Source organism: Heptranchias perlo, chromosome 8 (genome assembly GCF_035084215.1).
Source record: "Heptranchias perlo isolate sHepPer1 chromosome 8, sHepPer1.hap1, whole genome shotgun sequence".
Lineage (NCBI taxonomy): Eukaryota > Metazoa > Chordata > Chondrichthyes > Hexanchiformes > Hexanchidae > Heptranchias > Heptranchias perlo.
The window spans coordinates 40,489,936-40,510,561 of NC_090332.1; the positions used below are offsets into that span (position 1 = coordinate 40,489,936).

General features: G+C 39.5%; 1 protein-coding gene across 2 annotated transcripts in view; it reads left to right on the top strand.

Moving 5' to 3' along the window:
• The window catches only part of sptbn1 (spectrin, beta, non-erythrocytic 1), a 223,920-nt gene that overhangs the window by 154,089 nt on the left and 49,205 nt on the right, over positions 1-20,626 (top strand). For both annotated transcript variants that reach the window (XM_067989007.1, XM_067989008.1), the window contains 14 exons: positions 1,419-1,499; positions 1,606-1,721; positions 2,020-2,132; positions 2,895-3,082; positions 4,352-4,469; positions 6,007-6,165; positions 7,330-7,632; positions 7,892-8,045; positions 8,649-9,519; positions 11,385-11,522; positions 16,526-17,282; positions 17,817-18,019; positions 19,766-19,856; positions 19,966-20,112. In XM_067989007.1, coding sequence (XP_067845108.1) covers positions 1,419-1,499; positions 1,606-1,721; positions 2,020-2,132; positions 2,895-3,082; positions 4,352-4,469; positions 6,007-6,165; positions 7,330-7,632; positions 7,892-8,045; positions 8,649-9,519; positions 11,385-11,522; positions 16,526-17,282; positions 17,817-18,019; positions 19,766-19,856; positions 19,966-20,112 — 3,439 coding nt within the window. The remainder of the gene's footprint in view (positions 1-1,418; positions 1,500-1,605; positions 1,722-2,019; positions 2,133-2,894; positions 3,083-4,351; positions 4,470-6,006; positions 6,166-7,329; positions 7,633-7,891; positions 8,046-8,648; positions 9,520-11,384; positions 11,523-16,525; positions 17,283-17,816; positions 18,020-19,765; positions 19,857-19,965; positions 20,113-20,626) is intronic.

Below are 20,626 nucleotides of genomic sequence, written 5' to 3' on the forward strand. Positions count from 1 at the left end.
ACCTTGCTAGTTACATCCTCAAAAAATTCTAATAGATTTGTCAAAAACGATTTCCCATTCAGAAAATCGTGTTGACTCTGCCTAATCATATTATGATTTTCTAAGTGCCCTATTACTACGTCCTTAATAATAGATTCTAGCCCTACTGATGTGAGGCTAACTGGCCTATAGTTCCCTGTTTTCTCTCTCCCTTTTTTGAATAGCAGGGTTACATTTGCTATCTTCCAACCCACTGGGACCGTTCTAGAATCTAGGGAATTCTGGAAGATCAAAACCAATGCATCCACTATCTCTGCAGCCACCTCTTTTAAAACCCTAGGATGTAGACCATCAGGTCCAGGGGATTTGTTGGCTTTTAGTCCCATTAACTTCTCCAGTACTTTTTCTTTACGAATCTTAATTGTTTTAAGTTCCTTACTCTCATTAGGCCCTTGGTTCCCCACTATTTCTGGTATGTTTTTTGTATCTTCTACTGTGAAGACACATACAAGATATTTGTTTAATGTCTCTGCCATTTCCTTATTCCCCTTTAAAATTTATCCTGTCTCTGCCTCTAAGGGACCCACGTTTACTTTCGCTAATCTCTTCCTTTTTACATACTTGTAGAAGCTCTTACAATCTGTTTTTATATTTCTTGCTAGTTTAGTCTCACATTCAATTTTCTCCCTTTTTATCAGTTTCCCGGTCATCCTTTGCTAATTACTAAACCCCTCCCAATCCTCAGGCTTACTACTCTTTTTGGCAACATTGTAAGTCTCTTTTAATCTAATGCTATGCTTAAACTTCTCTAGTTAGCCACGGTTGGATCATTTTTTCCCGTGGAGTTTTTATTCCTCAAGGTTAATTTTGGTATTGGTTTGCCATTAATCTTCGAGCTTCTATCTTATAAATGTAGTAAAATTCTGAATAAATTAACTTGTTGTTTGTGTTCTTTTCACCCTCCCTCCTTTTGCGGAAGTCTATATTTTGTTCTTCTTTTGCACCCTATATTTACTTCTGGCCTTATCCACTAAACTGTTAGTTACTGTAAACTTACAAGAGTAGCTGCATATTTGCTAAATGTGAATTTTAATGTCAGGAGATTTTTTTCTGGTTACAATATGTTAGTCATATAGTAACTGTAGCAAGTTTTCCTTTTTTTTAGTGAAACCCTAAAAGAATGTGTTCACCAAAGATAGAAATTCGAGGAACTCATCCCACTGCGGTTACAATATTGCTAACCCATAAGAAGATTCTCTCTGTAACCAAATCATAAACCTGTTTATAAAGAATGGGTTTACAATTTTGTTAAACATGACAACCAGAAAATCTCCCCCGTGATGAAAACTAGCTTGTTGTTTTTAGCTTGTTGCATTTATTTTATTTCTGCTTTGAAAACAAAATTGAAGAAATGTTACATTTTCTTTTCCTCTCCGTAGCTACCCCAATGTCAACATTCACAACTTTACCACCAGCTGGAGGGATGGTATGGCATTCAATGCTGTTATACACAAGCATAGGTATGTTGGCATTGTTGGATTCAAATAAATACTTAAATAATCTCATTCTTTGCATCCAGTTTGCGGTATGTGTCCATATCTCCTCACTGTGTTTTCATTTGGTCAGGCCGGACCTGATTGATTTTGACAAACTTAAGAAGTCTAACGCTCACTACAATCTCCAAAATGCTTTCAACCTTGCGGAGCAACACCTTGGGCTTACAAAGCTGCTGGACCCTGAAGGTTAGTTTTTAATGTTTCATATTTAAATCTTGGCATGTTACTTGTGTTGGAAAATTTCATTTACTTTTTTTGTATAATTTGTGACTTCAGAACGGTTTGAAGATTTTTTTCTTTCAGACTGTTTTGCCAAAGCAATCACCTTTTTATTTCCTGAACTTATCATCAATAACCTACATAGTCACTGTAATATAATGGTGCTTATAATGTAAAACTGATCATTACTCTATATTCACATTTTACACAAACAGTTGTAGACCCTGCTATGCAGTTAGGTAATACGTAGTATTTTGTTTGCCAGATGTCAGTGTTGACCATCCTGATGAGAAGTCAATTATTACCTACGTGGTGACTTACTACCATTACTTCTCCAAGATGAAGGCTCTGGCTGTGGAAGGAAAACGTATCGGAAAGGTATAAAAAAACTTCTTGTAATCTACTACCAAAAAATTTGGGCAGAACTTCTAGTAATAACATCAGAGAACAGCATAATGTCATTCAGCAGTGAACTAAGAATCTATAACCGTCCCCATAGCACCTGGAGCTTTTACAATGAAACTGTAATTGTCCCATATTAAGTTCTTCGATACCAATCTCAGTAATCAGACTTGTTCTTTGCCTCTGTCTCTGCAAACGAATTTTACTACATTTATAAGATAGAAGCTCGAAGATTAATGGCAAACCAATACCAAAATTAACCTTGAGGAATAAAAACTCCACGGGAAAAAATGATCCAACCGTGGCTAACTAGAGAAGTTTAAGCATAGCATTAGATTAAAAGAGACTTACAATGTTGCCAAGTGTCCGGAAATAGAAGGTTACTTGCTTTAATTAAAAAAAATATATTTTCCTTATTTAAGGGAAATGCCACACCCTTCCTTAATGTCTGTACCAAGATCATAAACTCGTCAGATGGATTTTAACACCATGATGTCCCATAACAATCATGTTAAAAGATCACTAAGTCCCTATTCTGTAAAGTAAATTACTGGGTTTAAAGTCGCTTTTGTCACGCCTTTTAACTAATTCCAAGGTATCCAAACTATTACAGTAAGTAGCACATTAAACCAGCTCAGAAGTCATTGACTGAAATGATCGTAGAACAGTATTCTGTTTCTAGACCTGGCATGTCTGAGCTTTGTTGCTATAAAATTGTTCTTTTTCCACCTGCCATAGGTACTTGACTATGCAATTGAAACTGAAAAAATGATAGAAAAATACGAGTCCTTGGCATCTGACCTACTGGAGTGGATTGAACAGACTATCATCATCCTGAACAATCGTAAATTTGCCAACTCACTGGTTGGTGTTCAGCAGCAGCTACAAGCATTTAACACATATCGCACAGTAGAAAAACCACCAAAGTAAGATTGTTAAAAAATTACTAAATTACTTCTTTAATTAGCTTCATAAGTAACTTATGAGAACATAGGTGAGAGCTAATTACTGAACAGTTATCATAATTATCTGACTCGGTGCTTTTAACAATACACTAGTGTCATAATGTACATTGTGTAGTATTGTGTAGTAAACCAGGTTAAAGTCGCAATAAGGAAAACCTAGATGAGTTATGGTGTTTGGCTAGCTCTTAGCTGAGCAAAACAGTTTGAATTTTTAAAATTTATTCTCTGGATATGGGTGACACTGGCAAGGTAGCATTTATTACCTATCCCTCGTTGCCCTGAGAAGGTACTCGTGGGATATCTTGTGCAGTTGATTGCGATATATGATAGTGTTAGGTAGGGAATTTCAGTAATTTGACCCACTGACAATGAAGGAATAGCATGATAGGTTCCAAGTCAGGGTGGTGTGTCACTTGGAGATGATGATGCTCCCACGATGTTGCTGCTCTTGTGTTTCTCGTTGCAGGGCTGGGAGGCACTGTATAGCAAGTTTGCCGCATTGCTGCGCAGCTTCCTATAGATAATACATACTGCAATTGCAGTATACTATTGGTGGAGGGAGTGGATATTAAATCAGTGGGAGGGCTGGCATTCAAGCAGACTGTTCTGTACTGGATGGCATCAAGCTTCTGGTCATTGTGGCTGATGGTTTGAGCTTTGTAGATGATGTAGAAGCTTTGAAGGGTCAGGACATAGCCACTTGTTCCGAAGTATACAACCTCTTTTGTATACTGTGTTGATAGGCTAGTCCAGTTAAACTTCTAGTCAGTGGTGACCAGACATTGGTGGGAGTCTTGGTAATGGTGGTGCCATTGAAGGTAAGGGGGAAGTAGTTGGACTTTTTCTTGTTGGAGATGGTCATTGCCTGGCATTTATGTAGTGCAAATGTTACTTGATGCTTGTCAGCCAAAGCTGGATATTAATTGATCCAAAGCAAGCTCTTCACAGTACAAATGGACAATTCTGATTTTTCTCTCTTGCCCATCTCTTGTTTTTTGCTATCATGAGAATCAGTTTAAACTCATTCCATATGTGGCAGGTGCATTTTTGCTGGAATTTGTGATCATCTGTAGGCAAAGCTAGATGTATCACTCTTAAATTTCCTTGTTGCTTCACCTGTTGATTTCACTACAAAAATTTTAAAAGTGTGCAACTAATATTTTATAAATAAATATGTAAGATATAAAATGATTTGGCTCTTGTCTGATATTTTGTTTTCTTCTGATGTAGGTTTACAGAAAAAGGAAACCTAGAAGTATTGCTTTTCACCATTCAAAGCAAAATGAGAGCAAACAATCAGAAAGTATACATGCCAAGAGAAGGCAAACTCATCTCAGATATCAACAAGGTAATCATGGAAAATGTTCATTTTCATTTCTTTCCTTGAAGGAAAAATATTTTACCTAATCCGAAGCGCTCAATAGTTTCAGCTGACCCCAGGAACTTTCTTAATTGAACAGCTGTTTCCCTTGAATAGAACTAGCATATATTTACTCCTGGTTTCCGGATGTCGATCCAAAGCAGACTTCAACTGAGCTTATGCTGGATCCATGATGGGGCAGCATAGCATTGGAGAGTAATGTTTCTCCTAATATTTTAGATTTTTAATCTATGGCTATCTATATTATATTAAAAGTCTGTGCATGGTGTCTCCCTCCTAGTGCTCTCCGATCCCTTCTTCCACCACCCACTTAAAGTACTGCTACAGCCTAGGATCCATCTCAGTAGCATGAGAACCTGGGTCCCTTTTCCAGTGCTCCAAGGGCCACCCCCAATGCTGAAGAATTATTGTCTCTGACTACTTGGCATAACGCATAGAAACCGGGGTAGGCCATTCAGCCCCTTGAGTTAGTTCTGTCATTCAGTTAGATCATGGCTGATCTGTACCTCAACTCCATTTGCCCACCTTTAATCCATATCACTTGATACCCTTACCTAACAACCAACATCTGTCAATCTCAGCCTTGAAAATTTCAGTTGACCCAGCATCCACAGGCTTTTTGGGGAGAGAGTTCCACATTTCCATTACCCTTCGGGTGATTAAAAGTGCTTCCTAATTTCACCCCTATTACAAAACCTCTGACTCACTGTGAGCAGCCACTGGAGATTTTCAAGTAATATAAGTCTTGCGTACCTCACGTAGTTCCTGTGAGCGTTACACTTTCCATTTCACGTTTTATTGATAAAGCCCCCCCACCCCTCATATAAAAAGCATATATTCCAACTTACTGTGAGGAACACCATGGTGGAACTGCTAGTCATATGTTAAATACGGTATAATAGTGCTTGGTTCATCTATAATGCTGTGGCATCCCCTGTTTTTGATTGGCTGAAATAAAAAAAACATTAAAATTGCATATTTCACAATAACATGATAAAACTTAACTGCAAAATTGTCTTTTGTGCTTTCAAATGCCTTCATTAAGGTTTTTACTTGAAGGCCTTAGCCTCTCTCAATAGCCTGGAGCTTGCAGTTGATCACTTTCCCACAGAGATCTGAAAATTTGGCCTTTTTTCCTCCCCCAAGACTACCCAAGATCTCCACTATGCAGAGACCCAACAGTGTTTGCAAATCTCGCGGGATTCCAATGTTGAAGACAATTTAGACTTGCTTCTAGCCATCCCTTGGACTTCAGTTTCACAAGCTTATTGTAGCTGCTGTTTGTTGCTGCTCAGAGTCTGTCTCCATATGGCTGGGCGACAAACAGACAAAAGCTTCAATAGCTTATTTTTCACCTTCAGTCTCTTTCATCTAAGCTAGGTAATTTATATCTTTTTTCCTGTTAAAATGTAATTAATTTTGATTTTAATATAGTTCAGTGAGTTATTTAAAGGATTAACTAAAATGTTGCGAAATTACCGAGTATCACCAATTTAATTTACAGACCTGGGAAAGACTGGAAAAAGCCGAACATGAACGAGAACTGGCATTAAGGACTGAGCTGATCAGGCAAGAAAAGCTGGAACAACTTGCACGCCGATTTGATCGTAAAGCTGCTATGAGGGAAACTTGGCTAAGTGAAAACCAGCGCCTTGTTTCTCAGGTATTACTTTATTCATTTTCTCAATGCATTCCAAAAAATTATAGTTTTAAACCAATTGATTTTATAATTTATGTGGAACTATCAAAAAATGAGGTAGGTTTTTAAATGTAAACAGTTGAGAATTTGAGACTACAATAATACAAACAAGAATGAAGATCAACCCTGAAAGGCTGATATTTCCTTTCCTGTTTATTTAATTATTTTATAAACTGCTGTTCATACACATTATAATTTTTGTAGATATGAGGAGCCCACTGATTTTCTTATATTGAAATAAAAACCATCAGCTGTGCTTTTCAAAACTCAAATGCAACTGGAAACACAGACCGATTTGTGTACTAATATGACAATAGACAGACAGATTACATTGCACGTGCAAGCTACAGTAAGAATTTTTACAGTGATAATATTCCATTGGGAATGGATACACACGGCAGCCCATAAACGAGGCAATTTCAGGTACTTCCAGCAGCTCCAGGGATCTTTTTGCTGTCTGAGATCAGAGCAGGACAAAACATGGGATTCTTCCTATTCACTCTCCAACAAGCATCAGCACCATGCTGGTACACTAAAATGAGGGGAGCTGAGGTTGTGAGTTTATTCTTCAGTGCCCCTCTTCCAGAACTTCCGCACTAATGTAAAAGGGCCACATAACTCCTCGTGATGAGTTCCTGATCCCTACTGAACTATCAAGAGGAGTAACGTCCACACTATGTTACAAACTTCCAGGTTAAATCAATCCAGGCCACAGTGATCAGACTGTCAATTACTTAGCATCATTGGCGGAGGGCCTAGGGGAAGGTTAACTGTTTACCATCTTGAGTATGGTTTAGTGGGTTGTGGCAGGGACCTAGAGGGGAGGAAAAAACAGTTTTGAGGGAGGGGAGGAAGATTGAGGAAATCTTGTGTTTGACCACACATTTTTCTAGATTGACTTGATAAAATTGAGTTTGATTGCTACAGTGTGATGTTCATAGAACTGTTTAAAAGACAGGTGTTTTTTGTACTTTTAATGTCCTTTAGCGGTAGGGTTCTGAAAATAAATGTATGCTTCATGGCAGTGTATGTTTCCATTCATATTGGCCTACCCCAAGGATAGCTGTCTCTCTGAATATTTTAAAAATATTCAATCATCCAAGATGACTTCTAACTCTTGTGCTGCAGGACAATTTTGGTTTTGATCTTCCTGCTGTGGAGGCTGCTACTAAGAAACATGAAGCTATTGAGACAGACATTGCTGCATATGAAGAGCGAGTACAAGCAGTGGTGGCTGTGGCCAAGGAGCTCGAAGCAGAGAACTACCATGACATCAAGCGCATCACAGCAAGGAAAGAGAATGTCTACAGGTTGTGGGAATACCTACTGGAATTACTGCGAGCTCGTCGTCATCGTTTAGAAATGAATCTCAGCTTACAAAAAATTTTCCAGGAAATGTTGTATATTATGGATTGGATGGATGAAATGAAGGTATAAAAATCAGCTCTTCCCCATTCCTGTTGGAAAGTAGATATGTACTATGAATTATTTTATTCATATAAGGTATAACTAATGTGTTAAACCACTTAAGAGCTATGATAAGATTTTTATGGCACTTGTACAAGTAATGCAAGATTAGGAGGTTTCAAATTTCTTTCTAAATAACTTGTTCAATGTGTTCTAAGCTCTTTATGTTGCATTCAGTATATTTGTCGTAAACACTTAATGAAAGTTGTTGAAATTATTGCAGGTGCTATTGCTGTCTCAAGACTATGGGAAACATTTACTTGGTGTAGAAGATCTCCTACAGAAACATGCACTGGTTGAAGCTGACATTGCTATTCAGGCTGACAGAGTGAAAGTTGTCAATGCTTCTGCTCAGAAATTTGCTTCTGAAGGAGAAGGTATATTTTAAACTTATCTTTTTTTCCTTTCGGCTTTTTAAATAGGAATTTTGGGTGCTCTCATAATGGCTCAGTGGGGGCGGAAATCACCTTAGTTCCAGTTCTTGATTGTGATTCAGTCAGCCCTGCTAGAAAATACACGTTATGTGCCATTGAGCTATATAAATACAAAGGTCTCAGTTTGATCAATGATTTGCCCCAACTGATTTCGGCCAGGATAGTAATGAGGAAAAAATGTAAAATGACAGAAAAATACAATTGGTTAAATTGAGGAGTACAGTAGCACAGCAAATATGAGCACAAATAGAAAGTTGGAGTAGGGAGAGTCATCCCAAGCTACTCTCATGTGTCACCTAGAGGCCAGCTCAGAATAGTATTGGTATAGACCTGCGAGCAGGTCAGTTGTCTTAAAACTGCATTTGGTACATAGCAAGATATCACTGAAATAGTTATTTAACATATCAACCACAGGGAATGGTAAAAGTCTCTGCTGGCTTATGGGACCCTGCAGTATTGCTGTACTAATAAACTGAACTGAAACGTAATTTGTTATTAAACTTATTAACATGTTGATAGAAGCAGTCCCTTCTTCTCCCTCTTCAGGTTACAAACCATGTGACCCACAGGTTATTCGTGATCGTGTGACTCACCTGGAGTTCTGTTACCAAGAGCTTTGTCAGCTGGCTGCTGAACGAAGGGCTCGTTTGGAGGAGTCCCGACGTCTCTGGAAGTTCTTCTGGGAGATGGCAGAGGAGGAAGGCTGGATCCGGGAGAAAGAACAGATCCTTTCATCAGCTGACTATGGCAAGGACCTGACGAGCGTGATTCGTCTTCTCAGCAAACACAAGGCATTTGAGGATGAAATGAGTGGACGTCGTGGACCTCTTCAACAAACCATAAAGGAAGGTGAAGCAATGATAGCTGAGGAGCACTTTGGATCAGAGAAGATTAAGGAGAGAATTAAAGACATTCGGGAGCAGTGGGCCCACCTTGAGCAGCTGTCTGCAGTTCAGAAAAAGCGATTAGAGGAAGCTGCTAATGTTTACCAGTTTAAGGCTGATGGTGATGACATTGATGTGTGGATGTTAGATATTCTGAGAATAGTCTCCAGTAATGATGTTGGTCATGATGAATACTCCACTCAAGCCCTAGTAAAGAAACACAAAGATGTTGGTGAAGAGGTTGCTAGCTACAGACAAATCATTGATGCACTACATGAACAGGGACGAAGCTTGCCTGATGAGTATTATAAATCACCAGAAATAGAAGGTAGATTGACTGATATTGAAGAACGTTACAAGGAGTTAGCAGAACTGGCACGGCTTCGTAAACAAGCCCTCCAGGATGCACTGTCGCAGTACAAGATGTTCAGTGAAGCAGATGCCTGTGAATTGTGGATTGATGAAAAGGAGCAGTGGCTGAACAGCATGGAAATCCCAGAAAAACTTGAAGATCTAGAGGTTATCCAACACAGGTAAGGAGTAAAATGTTCGGATTATGAAAGGTAAAAGATGACCATATTGATTCAATTGTAAACAATTTTACAACACCAAGTTATAGTCCAGCAATTTTATTTTAAATTCACAAGCTTTCGGAGACTTCCTCCTTCCTCAGGCAAATGTTTCAAGAGCTCCTTGAAGCCTACGCATTTATACATATAGAACAATACATGGTGTTTACAGACTGCCCCTGCAACTGCCCGTTGCCAAGGCAATCACCGTGTTCAGACAGAGAGGTGTCACCTGCAGAACCCCCGAATACACATTCAACAAAAAAACAAACAGGGAAAAAAAACAGAGAAAAAAAACAGAGAGAGGCAGAAACATCCGGAAGGCAGAGAGAGCCAGCAAATGACCCATTATATTAAAAACAGATAACATTTGTTCGCTGGTGGGGTAACGTGTAGCGTGACATGAACCCAAGATCCCGGTTGAGGCCGTCCTCATGGGTGCGGAACTTGGCTATCAATTTCTGCTCGACGATTTTGCGTTGTCGTGTGTCTCGAAGGCCGCCTTGGAGTACGCTTACCCGAAGGTCGGTGGATGAATGTCCATGACTGCTGAAGTGTTCCCCGACTGGGAGGGAACCCTCCTGTTTGGCGATTGTTGCGCGGTGTCCGTTCGTCCGTTGTCGCAGCGTCTGCGACAACGGATGGAGACCAAATATTTTTATATTTAAAGAATTAGGGAATCAATCCCTTAATCCAGCTGGTCATCCCCTCTCTTGATTTATGCAGGTTTAATTTTAATTTTAATTTTAATTTTAATTAAGGCCTACATTATACAAGATGTGATCGAAAATTAAAACAGGGGAGCGATGGAGACCAAATATTTTAGGTACATAATCTGAGAATGTTTTCTTGTAGTTTGCAAGTAAAATGCATCCACCAGTTACTTCAGTGTTACAACTAAAATGCTTTCATACAAGTATGAATCAAGATTTATCTTTGTTTTAAATGAGCACTGTTGAATATTTAAATAGCATTGTATACAATACTTGTGTCATATCAACGTATTGGAAGTCTAGTTCTACATTGTCTACTGTGGTGATATCTTTGACAAAAATCTTGAGTCTAGTGTCAGAACTAACAACTAAATTAAATGCAGGTCTGCCTTAATGGCTTAGAAGCAAAATATTGCAGAGGCTGGAAATCTTAAATAAAACTTAAAATGCTGGAAAACACTCAGCAGGTCAGGCAGCATCTATGGAGAACAACCATCCCTTAATGGTTCACTGGTTAAGTGCACTGCAGTTGTATGTTACTGAGCTATAAAGACCAGCAAGGTCTCTAGATCCTTGGTTTGGACAATGTTATCTGATCTCTGCTGGATTGGTGGTGAACACTGCAGTTTATCTACATGTCCCTGGTCTTGAGAAGGGAAAAATCAGCCAAGGAACCTGCTTCTAATGAATATCCAGTGATGTATGCTGAAACGCACCCTTGTGCACACATTAGGTGTGGATATAAGACCGAGCTAGGCAGTGATACCTCCACAATTAAAGAGCTTACCAGTACTTACTATCCAGGCTTATGCATGAACAATGTTCATTATGGCAAGGTAGAGGAAAGCTGCCAGTACCAGTGACACCTTATTGTAGCATAAATTGCTTCCTTCACTTAGAGGAGAGAAAAAGAGGTAGAAAATTGCAAACAGAAAACATTAGATAAATATAAAACTAACCAAATTTTAGTTTTTTAAAATGTTCCCGGGGTCCGTAGTAGTTGGTAGTACTGTTAAATATTTTTATATTTAAAGAATTAGGGAATCAATCCCTTAATCCAGCTGGTCATCCCCTCTCTTGATTTATGCAGGTTTAATTTTTAAATTTCTGCTCCAGGTTTGAAAGTCTAGAGCCAGAGATGAACAACCAGGCTTCCCGTATAGCAGTGGTGAACCAGATAGCTCGTCAATTGATCCACAGCGGGCATCCTAGTGAGAAGGAGATCAAAGCGCAGCAAGATAAGCTAAATACAAGGTATGTCTTTCATACACGGTAAATATTATGGCTGATCAGAAAATAGAACTCAATTGAGAAGTTTTGTCGAAAAGGCTATTTTTGCATTGAGTACTAATATCTGTGGAACATTATTGTTTTATTTTTATGCACGATTACGGGTCTTTGGTTATGGACCAAAGATACAATGTCTTTTTTTTTAAATGACACAGTTGATGTTTACTCATGCAAAAATTCATGTACTACATTTACTGCAAACTGTTTCATTGTTTTTGAATGAGATTCCTGTCAATTATAAAAATGTATTGTGTTGTGTAAGTAATATACAATCAGTTCACTGTTTTTAGACCAGAAATATGAATGGCATGAGCAGCACAAAGAAAAATCAAACAAATTAAAGTTTAAAACAGGATATGGTAACAAGTGGAAAGTAAAGGCCAATTCTGTGGTGACTCCCACGCCCCTTTGTCAACAGTGCATGTAGACCATAGATTCAGGCTGGTCGGTCTCCGTGCACTCATTGCTGAACTACTTTTTTGGCAGGAGCAAAATTATTACATTTTTGAGGGGTGTGTGTGTGCTGGCATCATTAGCCCCAACAAAAGTGTTTAATTATTTGCAGCACAGCTCTTGATTTGCTGAATGCCTTTATGAAATGGGTACTGGGAGGCCTGCAAGTTATTTATTGCAAAACTCCATCACTTAAAGCTAGATAGTAATATTTGAGAGTTGCATTGTGCCTTTTGTTTTTGACTTGGCTGGCTGAAGTTTGTGTGCATTAATACTAGTGTTTTATTTCAGCTGCTTCAACTCTTTTGGTGCACACCTCCTGCAGCAGCATTCCTGCCATTTAGGTATATCGGAAGAGACCTGCCTTTGCTGACTACGATTCAGCAGAGAGGTTGTCAGCAAGTTATGCTGCCTGACCTTCAGACCACATTCAGCACTGGTTAGAGTCCTCACTGCATTGAACTTCTTTGCTAACAGCTAATTTCAAGCTACCACTGGTGACATTTGCCAGATTAATCAGTAGTTCATACACTGATGCATCAAAAAAAATTACAACAGCCTTATTTGCCACTTTATCACTTTTGATAGCAATAAGTGAACTCTTCATTCTAATTTTATCACTGTGGGAGCTTATTTGGATTCCCATTTCAAGTTTCTTTGAACAATAAAGTTACATTAAGTCCAAATTGCGCTGACATTTTACATTTCCTGCAGATCTCAGTTGGTGAATGTATCCATGGTGAGAGCAAACTAATAATTTCTGTACCAAGATGCCATTCTACAAAGCTGTAACTTTTAGCCTTGAGGTCCAGGGACCTCAATAAAGCACAGTGCAGCTCTATTGGATTATGTCCTGGTTTGTATGATGGTATGAACCCATCTGCAGTCTGTTAATTGGACTTGGATATAATTTCAGTTATACCATACAAAGCTAAGAGTTCTTTGTGTTTGTCTTGCTGCTAGATTTGTGTTCACTGGTTACATAACGTAAGCAGCTACGTGACCTGTTACATAGGTTTGTTTATTATGTGTATGGATCAGACTTAAAACTGTTAAAAGTCAGATCTACATTTTATTCTTCATTCAAAAGATATCTCCAATTTATTGTGGAGTGAATCATTTGATATATCAAACTTGGCATAGAAAAACAGATTAAAGTATAAACAGATGCCACACAGAAGCTTAAGAACACTGACATCATGGGGGGAATTATAACCCCCGCGACCTCTACGTGCCAGCCGGCAATTTTACAGCGGGTGGCGGGTCTGTGTCCCACTCTTGAGTGGCGGGATACCTCATTATAATATTTAAATCAAGCTCCCACCGTGCAGTTGAGAGCCTGATTTAAATTTAACGCTGGCTGACCGGGTTTCCCCCAGCTCAGGAAACCTGGCAACAAAATGGAGACGGGAGCAGCCGAGTCAAGCAGGTAAGTGCTTTTTAGCTCTGTTTGTGAGCCAGGAGGAGCAGGAATGCTCCCCCCGGCATCTTAAGCAAATTTTCTGCTGCGATCGGCCACCCACCCCCAAACCCGCGATCCCGAGCCTTCTGCCCCGCGATCTCTCCGGGTCCCCCCTCCTGATTGCAGGTCCGACCGCCCCCACCAACTCCTGATGTTTCCCGATTGCCAGGGACCGTCCCCAATGTTCCCCGGCAGCTTCCATCTAACGTTGGCTTTCCCAGCCGGCTGGCCTGTCAATCTGGCCGGCTGCCGGGCAGGAAACGGAGTAATAAAATGATAATGATGTCCTGCCGTTAAATTCGACAGGACCTCCGCGTTTCCGGGTTATTCTCTCCTCTCAACCCCCCCCCCCCCCCCCGGTGCATACGCGCTCCCTTCCCACCTCCCCGTAAATATCAGGGCCCGTGTGTTTAAGAATGTGATGAGACAAAGACTACAGATGTACTTTACACTCAATATTTTCTATATTGTTGTGAAGTCAGTTAAGTTTCTTTTAAGACAAAGAAGTTTGGTGATGAAGTTCAATAATACCACCAGGAAATTAGATATTTAAACCATATTCAGCATATGATTAGAATTTATGATTTGGTTCAAATTTTTACGGTCTTTTTATATTTTTATTTGTTCTTGTGATGTGGGCAACATTGGCAAGGCAGGATTTATTGTCCATATAGTGTGGACTGGTGTCACGTGTGGTGGCAGGTTCCCTTCCCTGAAGGACATTAGTGACACTGGTGGTGAACTTCCTCCACCACCAGCGTACCTTGGCTACAGTGTGCACTATCTACATGATGCACTGCAGCAAGTCAACAAAGCTTCTTTGGCAGCATCTCCCAAACCCGCAACCTCCACCAACTAGAAGGACAAGGGCAGCAGGTGCATGGGAACACCAAGTCCTCCTCCAAGTCACACACCATCCCAATTTGGACATATATCGCCATTCCTTCTTCAAATTCTTGGAACTCCCTACCTAACAGCATTATGGGAGGATCTTCATGACATGGACTGCAGCAGTTCAAGAGGGTGGCCACCTACTCAAGGACAACTAGGGATGGGCTATAAATATTGGCCTTGCCAGCGACACCCATACCCGAGAATGAATTTTAAAAAATTAGTGGAGCAGTAGGGATTTACTAACATTTCAGCAGCTTTCATGGTCATTTTTTTTCTGGCTGCCAGCCCACCAATTACTAGATTTATTGAATTCAGTTTAGGGGTTTAAGTGTTTTAGAGGTGGGGAAAAAATCTTAGCAACAGAAAGCATGTTGGGTAACAAACTCACTTTGTGGTTGTACAGGATACCGAGGTTGTGCACTGAGCCTCTAGATTGATCCTGAGTGTGCAACTGGAGAGATTGATGGCATTAAGGCCAAGCAAATGTAGATGCTGACAGGTACCAAATAGGATGAGCTTGGTTTTGCCAAAATTAAACTGAAGGAAATTTTGACTGCCATTGGGGATTTGTTGATGTAAAGGCAGAAAATATAGCAACAACCTTGGAGTCAATGTTGGCAGCAGAAATTAGAGTTGGGTGTCATCAGTATATGTATGGGAGCTGACCCCTTGTGGATAATGTCAACAAGACACAGCATTTAATTGGTGAACAGGAGTGAATCAAGGAAAGAGCCCTGGGGCACTGATTGTGCAAGCACTAGAGGAGAAATCATTTGAGGACAATTCCAAACAGCTTTGGAACAAATATGAGTGAAACCACAAGAGGGTAATACTGTAAAGGAGTGGAATAGTCAACAGTGTCATTAGCAGCCGAGAGATCGAGCAAGACGTTGAGTAGCTGCAAGTCACAGTCGCAAAAGATTTAATTATCGATTTTGACCAGGGTGGCTTCGATACTTTGGGCAGAATGGAAGTTGAATTACAGTGTCAAGAACAGAGAGTATTGGGAAAGTTGGGTGCATTGTTGGCTGGTAATGATTCATTCAAGGCCTTGGGAAAGAAAGGCTGGAAATACTTGAACGTTAAAGAAAATGGAGGAACCAAGAATGGGTTCTTTAAGAAGGGGTGATGAGGGCAGTTTTGAAGGCGATGGGGACACAACCAGAGAATAGGGAGAAGTTGACAGTATTGGCAGGCATAAAGTGAGAAAGGGAATTTTTGGTGTTCAGAGGGTACTGGGAGAGCATGTGGTGGCCTCATAAAGGAGATCAGGGTTGGGCAGAGCAGTTGGAAAAAGTGCAGAGAGTACAGGGGTCCAGCTGAGTTGTGAGGAGGAGCAGATGGAGGAAGCAGAGGCAGTCATGCAGATGGTTTCGATTTTAATCGTATATGTTCATGACATTTAGTATGAGGATGGAGGGTGTAGGGGAAGGAGAAGGAGGAGATGGTGGCTTGCAGAGGAGGGGTTTGGGGATGTTCTGGCATAATACGAGGATATGGCTTATCGAGATGAAGTAACGGTATTACCTGAAGTGGTCAAACCAGATCTTGCAGTGGACAACCAGGTCAGTTACAAGCCACGTGCACTCTAGCATGTTTTGCAACACCAAGCAATGTTCCTTCTAATATCAGTCTGAGGTCTAAACAGCTGTGCAGGTCAGCAATACTTTAGAGCTCACATTTTTTTCTACAGGGAAATATGATGAGTTCTGAATAAAATTAAGGAACTTTTGGATTTTAACTTAACGGGGGAAGCCAGGGACTCGCAATGATAGTACTAGGATTTTGTGGTGGGGGGGCATATCAGGTAATCTAAAATGAATATTTCTTTTTCCTTGTCACTAATTCAAGTAAAATGTCGAGCTATGTTGTAGTGAGTGGTATACTCTGGGTATGAAGTTGGAGAAAATGACAGCCAAATTTGATAGACTCATGGAATTAATGAAGATTGCATTACACTGTTTTTACTACAAGATAATTGATAGTGCTCCATAGTAGCTGCCAACAGAAAATGAACACATCAGTAAAACACAATGTAGCCGACTCCTCATCTTTAATATTTTGGGAGTAGGGAAGAAAGAGGAAAAATTTACTCTAATAAATAAATGATGCTATGTTTACCTGGAAATTTGATTATATTTTGCTGTTTTCATTCCAGATGGAGTCAATTCCGTCAACTAGTGGACCAAAAGAAAGATGCACTCAATTCTGCACTCAGCATTCAGAACTACCACCTTGAATGCAATGAAACAAAGTCATGGATTAGGGAAAAGACCAAAGTCATTGAGTCCACGCAAGATCTGGGCAATGATCTTGCTGGTGTCATGGCCCTCCAAAGGAAATTAACTGGAATGGAACGTGATCTGGCAGCTATTGAAGCTAAGCTAGATGACCTGCAGAAAGAAGCTGAAAGGCTTGCTGCTGAACACCCCGACCAGGCACAAGCTATAATGAGCCGCCTTGCAGAAATCAATGATGTCTGGGAAGAAATGAAATGTACTTTGAAGAACCGAGAAGAATCACTTGGCGAAGCCAACAAGCTTCAGCAATTCCTGCGCGATTTAGATGACTTCCAATCCTGGCTATCAAAAACCCAAACTGCTATTGCTTCTGAAGATATGCCCAACACCCTGGCAGAAGCAGAGAAGTTGCTCACCCAGCACGAAAACATCAAAAATGAAATTAATAATTACGAGGAAGACTACCAGAAAATGCGTGACATGGGTGAAATGGTAACACAGGGGCAAACGGATGCACAATATATGTTCTTACGCCAGCGTCTGCAGGCTTTGGACACTGGATGGAATGAACTGCACAAAATGTGGGAGAACAGACAGAATCACCTGTCCCAATCTCATTCGTACCAACTGTTCTTAAGAGACACAAAACAAGCAGAAGGATTCCTCAACAACCAGGTAAGCTAAGCATGGAATCTTGTATTTAATTTTGACTTCCAGATCCACCTTAAAACCTAGAGTACTTGCTATGTGTTGTGTTTCTAATGCTGACAGAGAAGTCTGCATCTAGCATAGTAAGATTTTTCCTCCTTTTTTATCAAAAGTTCCAGTGGCCCACTGTTTGAGACCTGCTGTCTTTAGGTCCAGATCGTCAGAAAATACTCAGCCGAGTAGATACAGATAGTGAAGAATGGTGAAGTAAACTGTTCAGAAGATTTTTTTTTGATGTGTCACCGGGTTTTTTAACATGCATTGCTGTAAATAAATTAAATGAGATGGAAATCGAAACTTAAGCAGCAAAAAAGAGTAATATATAGAGAAAGCTATAAGAATGTGGAAATTACTGGACTGTAATCCAAGAAAATTTTTTGACAAGCACTAATGACTTTAAAGCTCAAACTAGTCATTTTCTGTGCAATCAGCATTTTTATCCCCTGATTACAAGTAACAGTAAAAAGTTGACTGACAATTCTTTGATTTGTTGAAATGAAGGAGTATGTGTTGGCACACACTGAAATGCCCACCACACTAGAGGCTGCTGAAGCTGCCATTAAGAAGCAGGAAGACTTCATGACTACTATGGATGCTAATGAAGATAAGATCAATGGAGTGGTGGAGACAGGCAGGAGACTAGTCAGTGATGGCAATATTTATTCTGACAAAATCCAGGAAAAAGTTGACTCTATTGATGAAAGGTAAAAAAATCTAATGAAGTGAAGTTCAGCCCTTTTTGTAAACCCATAGGTTTAATATCCTATATGCATGAAGTAATTACTCTGAAAATAGTTCTGTTCTATTTTACTTGGAGTGACTTGTTACTGTATGTGCTCCATTATCTAGTGTTGGAGCCTTATTTTGGAGAATTTACTCTAAAAGGAATTTCCATTGAGTGCCATTTTGTAATACCATTTTTAGCCTTTATTCAGCAAGGAGACCAGATCCTTTAAGATGACATACTGGAAATGCAATTATATACACCATTTTTAAATGTGTATTAAAAGAAGAATTCACTGTAGAAATTATAATACAATCACAAACAAAGCCCAGTAATGATTTTACTTACCTTTTGAAAAGCTGTTCCTGAAAAACTACCCTTCCCTGATAAATTGTTTTAGCATTTAAATGATTTCTTCCCATTTTTCTTTTCACTTTGCACTCCGTAGCTACCTTCAGTCCAGTTTAATGATGAGTGTTGAAAGCTAATCAACAATTATAGAATTACAAGGGTTGAAAACTATTAGCTATTTGAACCATAATACATGTCTCCCCTTCCCCCGCCTCCCCCTCTTTCCCCCCCCCCCCCCCGCAGAAAAAAACTACTGTTCCAGCAGAGTGGTGAATACTTTCAAATATTCTGAATGTAGAACATTTGTAAGATTTTAAATTTAAAAAGAGAAAAGCATAAGAAGTTTGTCTTTTGAGTGGTGTGTTCCTGTTATCAATACAATTTACTTATTTTGGGCTTTTTCCTGTATCCAGGATCTTTACCAAGTAATTACAGCCCGTTCTCATCCTAATGCACATGTTTGGCCAGTTTTTCTAGTGAGAGTTGGCCTAAAAGGCAATTTAAAGCTACCAGATTTCCTGGTCAGGCCAGAGATTCCCACAGAAAACCATGCCTGAATATAAACTTCACAGGTCAGGTTTCACTTTCAAAGGATAATTTTCCTGGAAGAAATTATTAATGCTCTCCCCCACTGACACTTTTCTCCATATGGTCAGCAAAGGAGGCCAGGAATTTCTGATAGCAACTCACATTCCACTCCGTTCTATAGGGCTGTTTGGAATTTGGTCTCTTGACACCCAGAACAGGAAGATTTACTATTAGAGGGAGATTTCACTTTGCATTGTCTAGCTTACAATTGACAACCTGGCTATTAGCAAGAAGAGCAAAGTATTGAAGGCTGACAGTAATGGACACCATTGCATTGCCCAGATAACCTACTATCCTAACTGTGTGCAACAGTAAGTGGCGGAAGACCCATTCCCCAATATCCATTCCTACCTTCAAAGCTTGCAAGACTCCAGTTTCAGTCCATGTTCCATCAGGATGCATCTTATAGCTCAGGTGCATTCACTCCCACAAGAAGTGCCTTATGACACTCAACTATTTGAGATTTGTCCTTGCATTTAACCTAAGCTCATGTTACAGTTTTGTACTGCAGTGTAGTTTTCAAAATATAGTTATTGTATTTATACTGTATAAAGTGGGACAATTATTTCCCTTTTCCTCTCTTTAACACACTCAAGAACTGAAGTAGTTACATCAGGGTGCAATATAGGATATGAAAAAGGGGGAAGCTATATATTGATAGGCTAATATGCTGTGTCTCTAAAGTGACAGGTGTCAGGTGTTCTGTTAATTTCTAAATTAAACATTTTATTATAAACAACTTTTTTAAACCGCTCGCAAAAATTTTACTATTAAATTCAATCTACAGACATAAAAAGAACCGTGAGGCTGCCAGTGAACTCCTTATGCGTCTCAAGGACAATAGAGACCTACAGAAATTTCTTCAAGACTGTCAGGAAGTAAGCTTGCTATTTTTAATAAAGTAACACAATACTACTTTGCGTTCTGTGTATTGTAGATAATAAATTTTATGTTCCGTGAACACAAAATATTTTTTTTGTTTTACAGCTGTCCCTTTGGATCAGTGAGAAGATGCTCACTGCTCAGGACATGTCCTATGATGAAGCCAGAAATTTGCACAGCAAATGGCAGAAGCATCAGGCTTTTATGGCAGAGCTTGCATCAAATAAAGAATGGCTGGATAAAATTGATACGGTATGATCGAGTCCCGAATACTCTAGAATTCTTTTTCTGTAATAAATATAACAAGGCAGCTTGGGGTGATTTTTTTTTTAGTTTACAGCTTGGGAGATTTAACCCTTTCACATCTATTGTCAATTTTGTGATGGCAACATAAAATGTAATAATTGGCCCCAGTTTATCGGATGTATAAAATCTTAAACTTACAGGATTAAAGTATTGGTACTTGCTTCTATGGAAGCAGAGTGATAACCAATAAAAAAAATCAGCAAATAGGATTTATTGATTCCTGCTGTTTTATTGATTTGCTGTAGTCCTACAGAGTTAGATGATTTTTTAAAAAAACTATGCTCTCACCTTTTTGACGACCTCTTTTTTTCCAAATTAGTTTTTGAATCTTAACCTATGTAGTTATCTAAAAAGAGGGTTGCTCCATTTCTTATCATTAGTTAATTCTACATGAGTTTGGAGTTTGACCAGATAGTACTTGGACGAGTATGTTCAATTTGAGATGTAACTGGTGGACTAG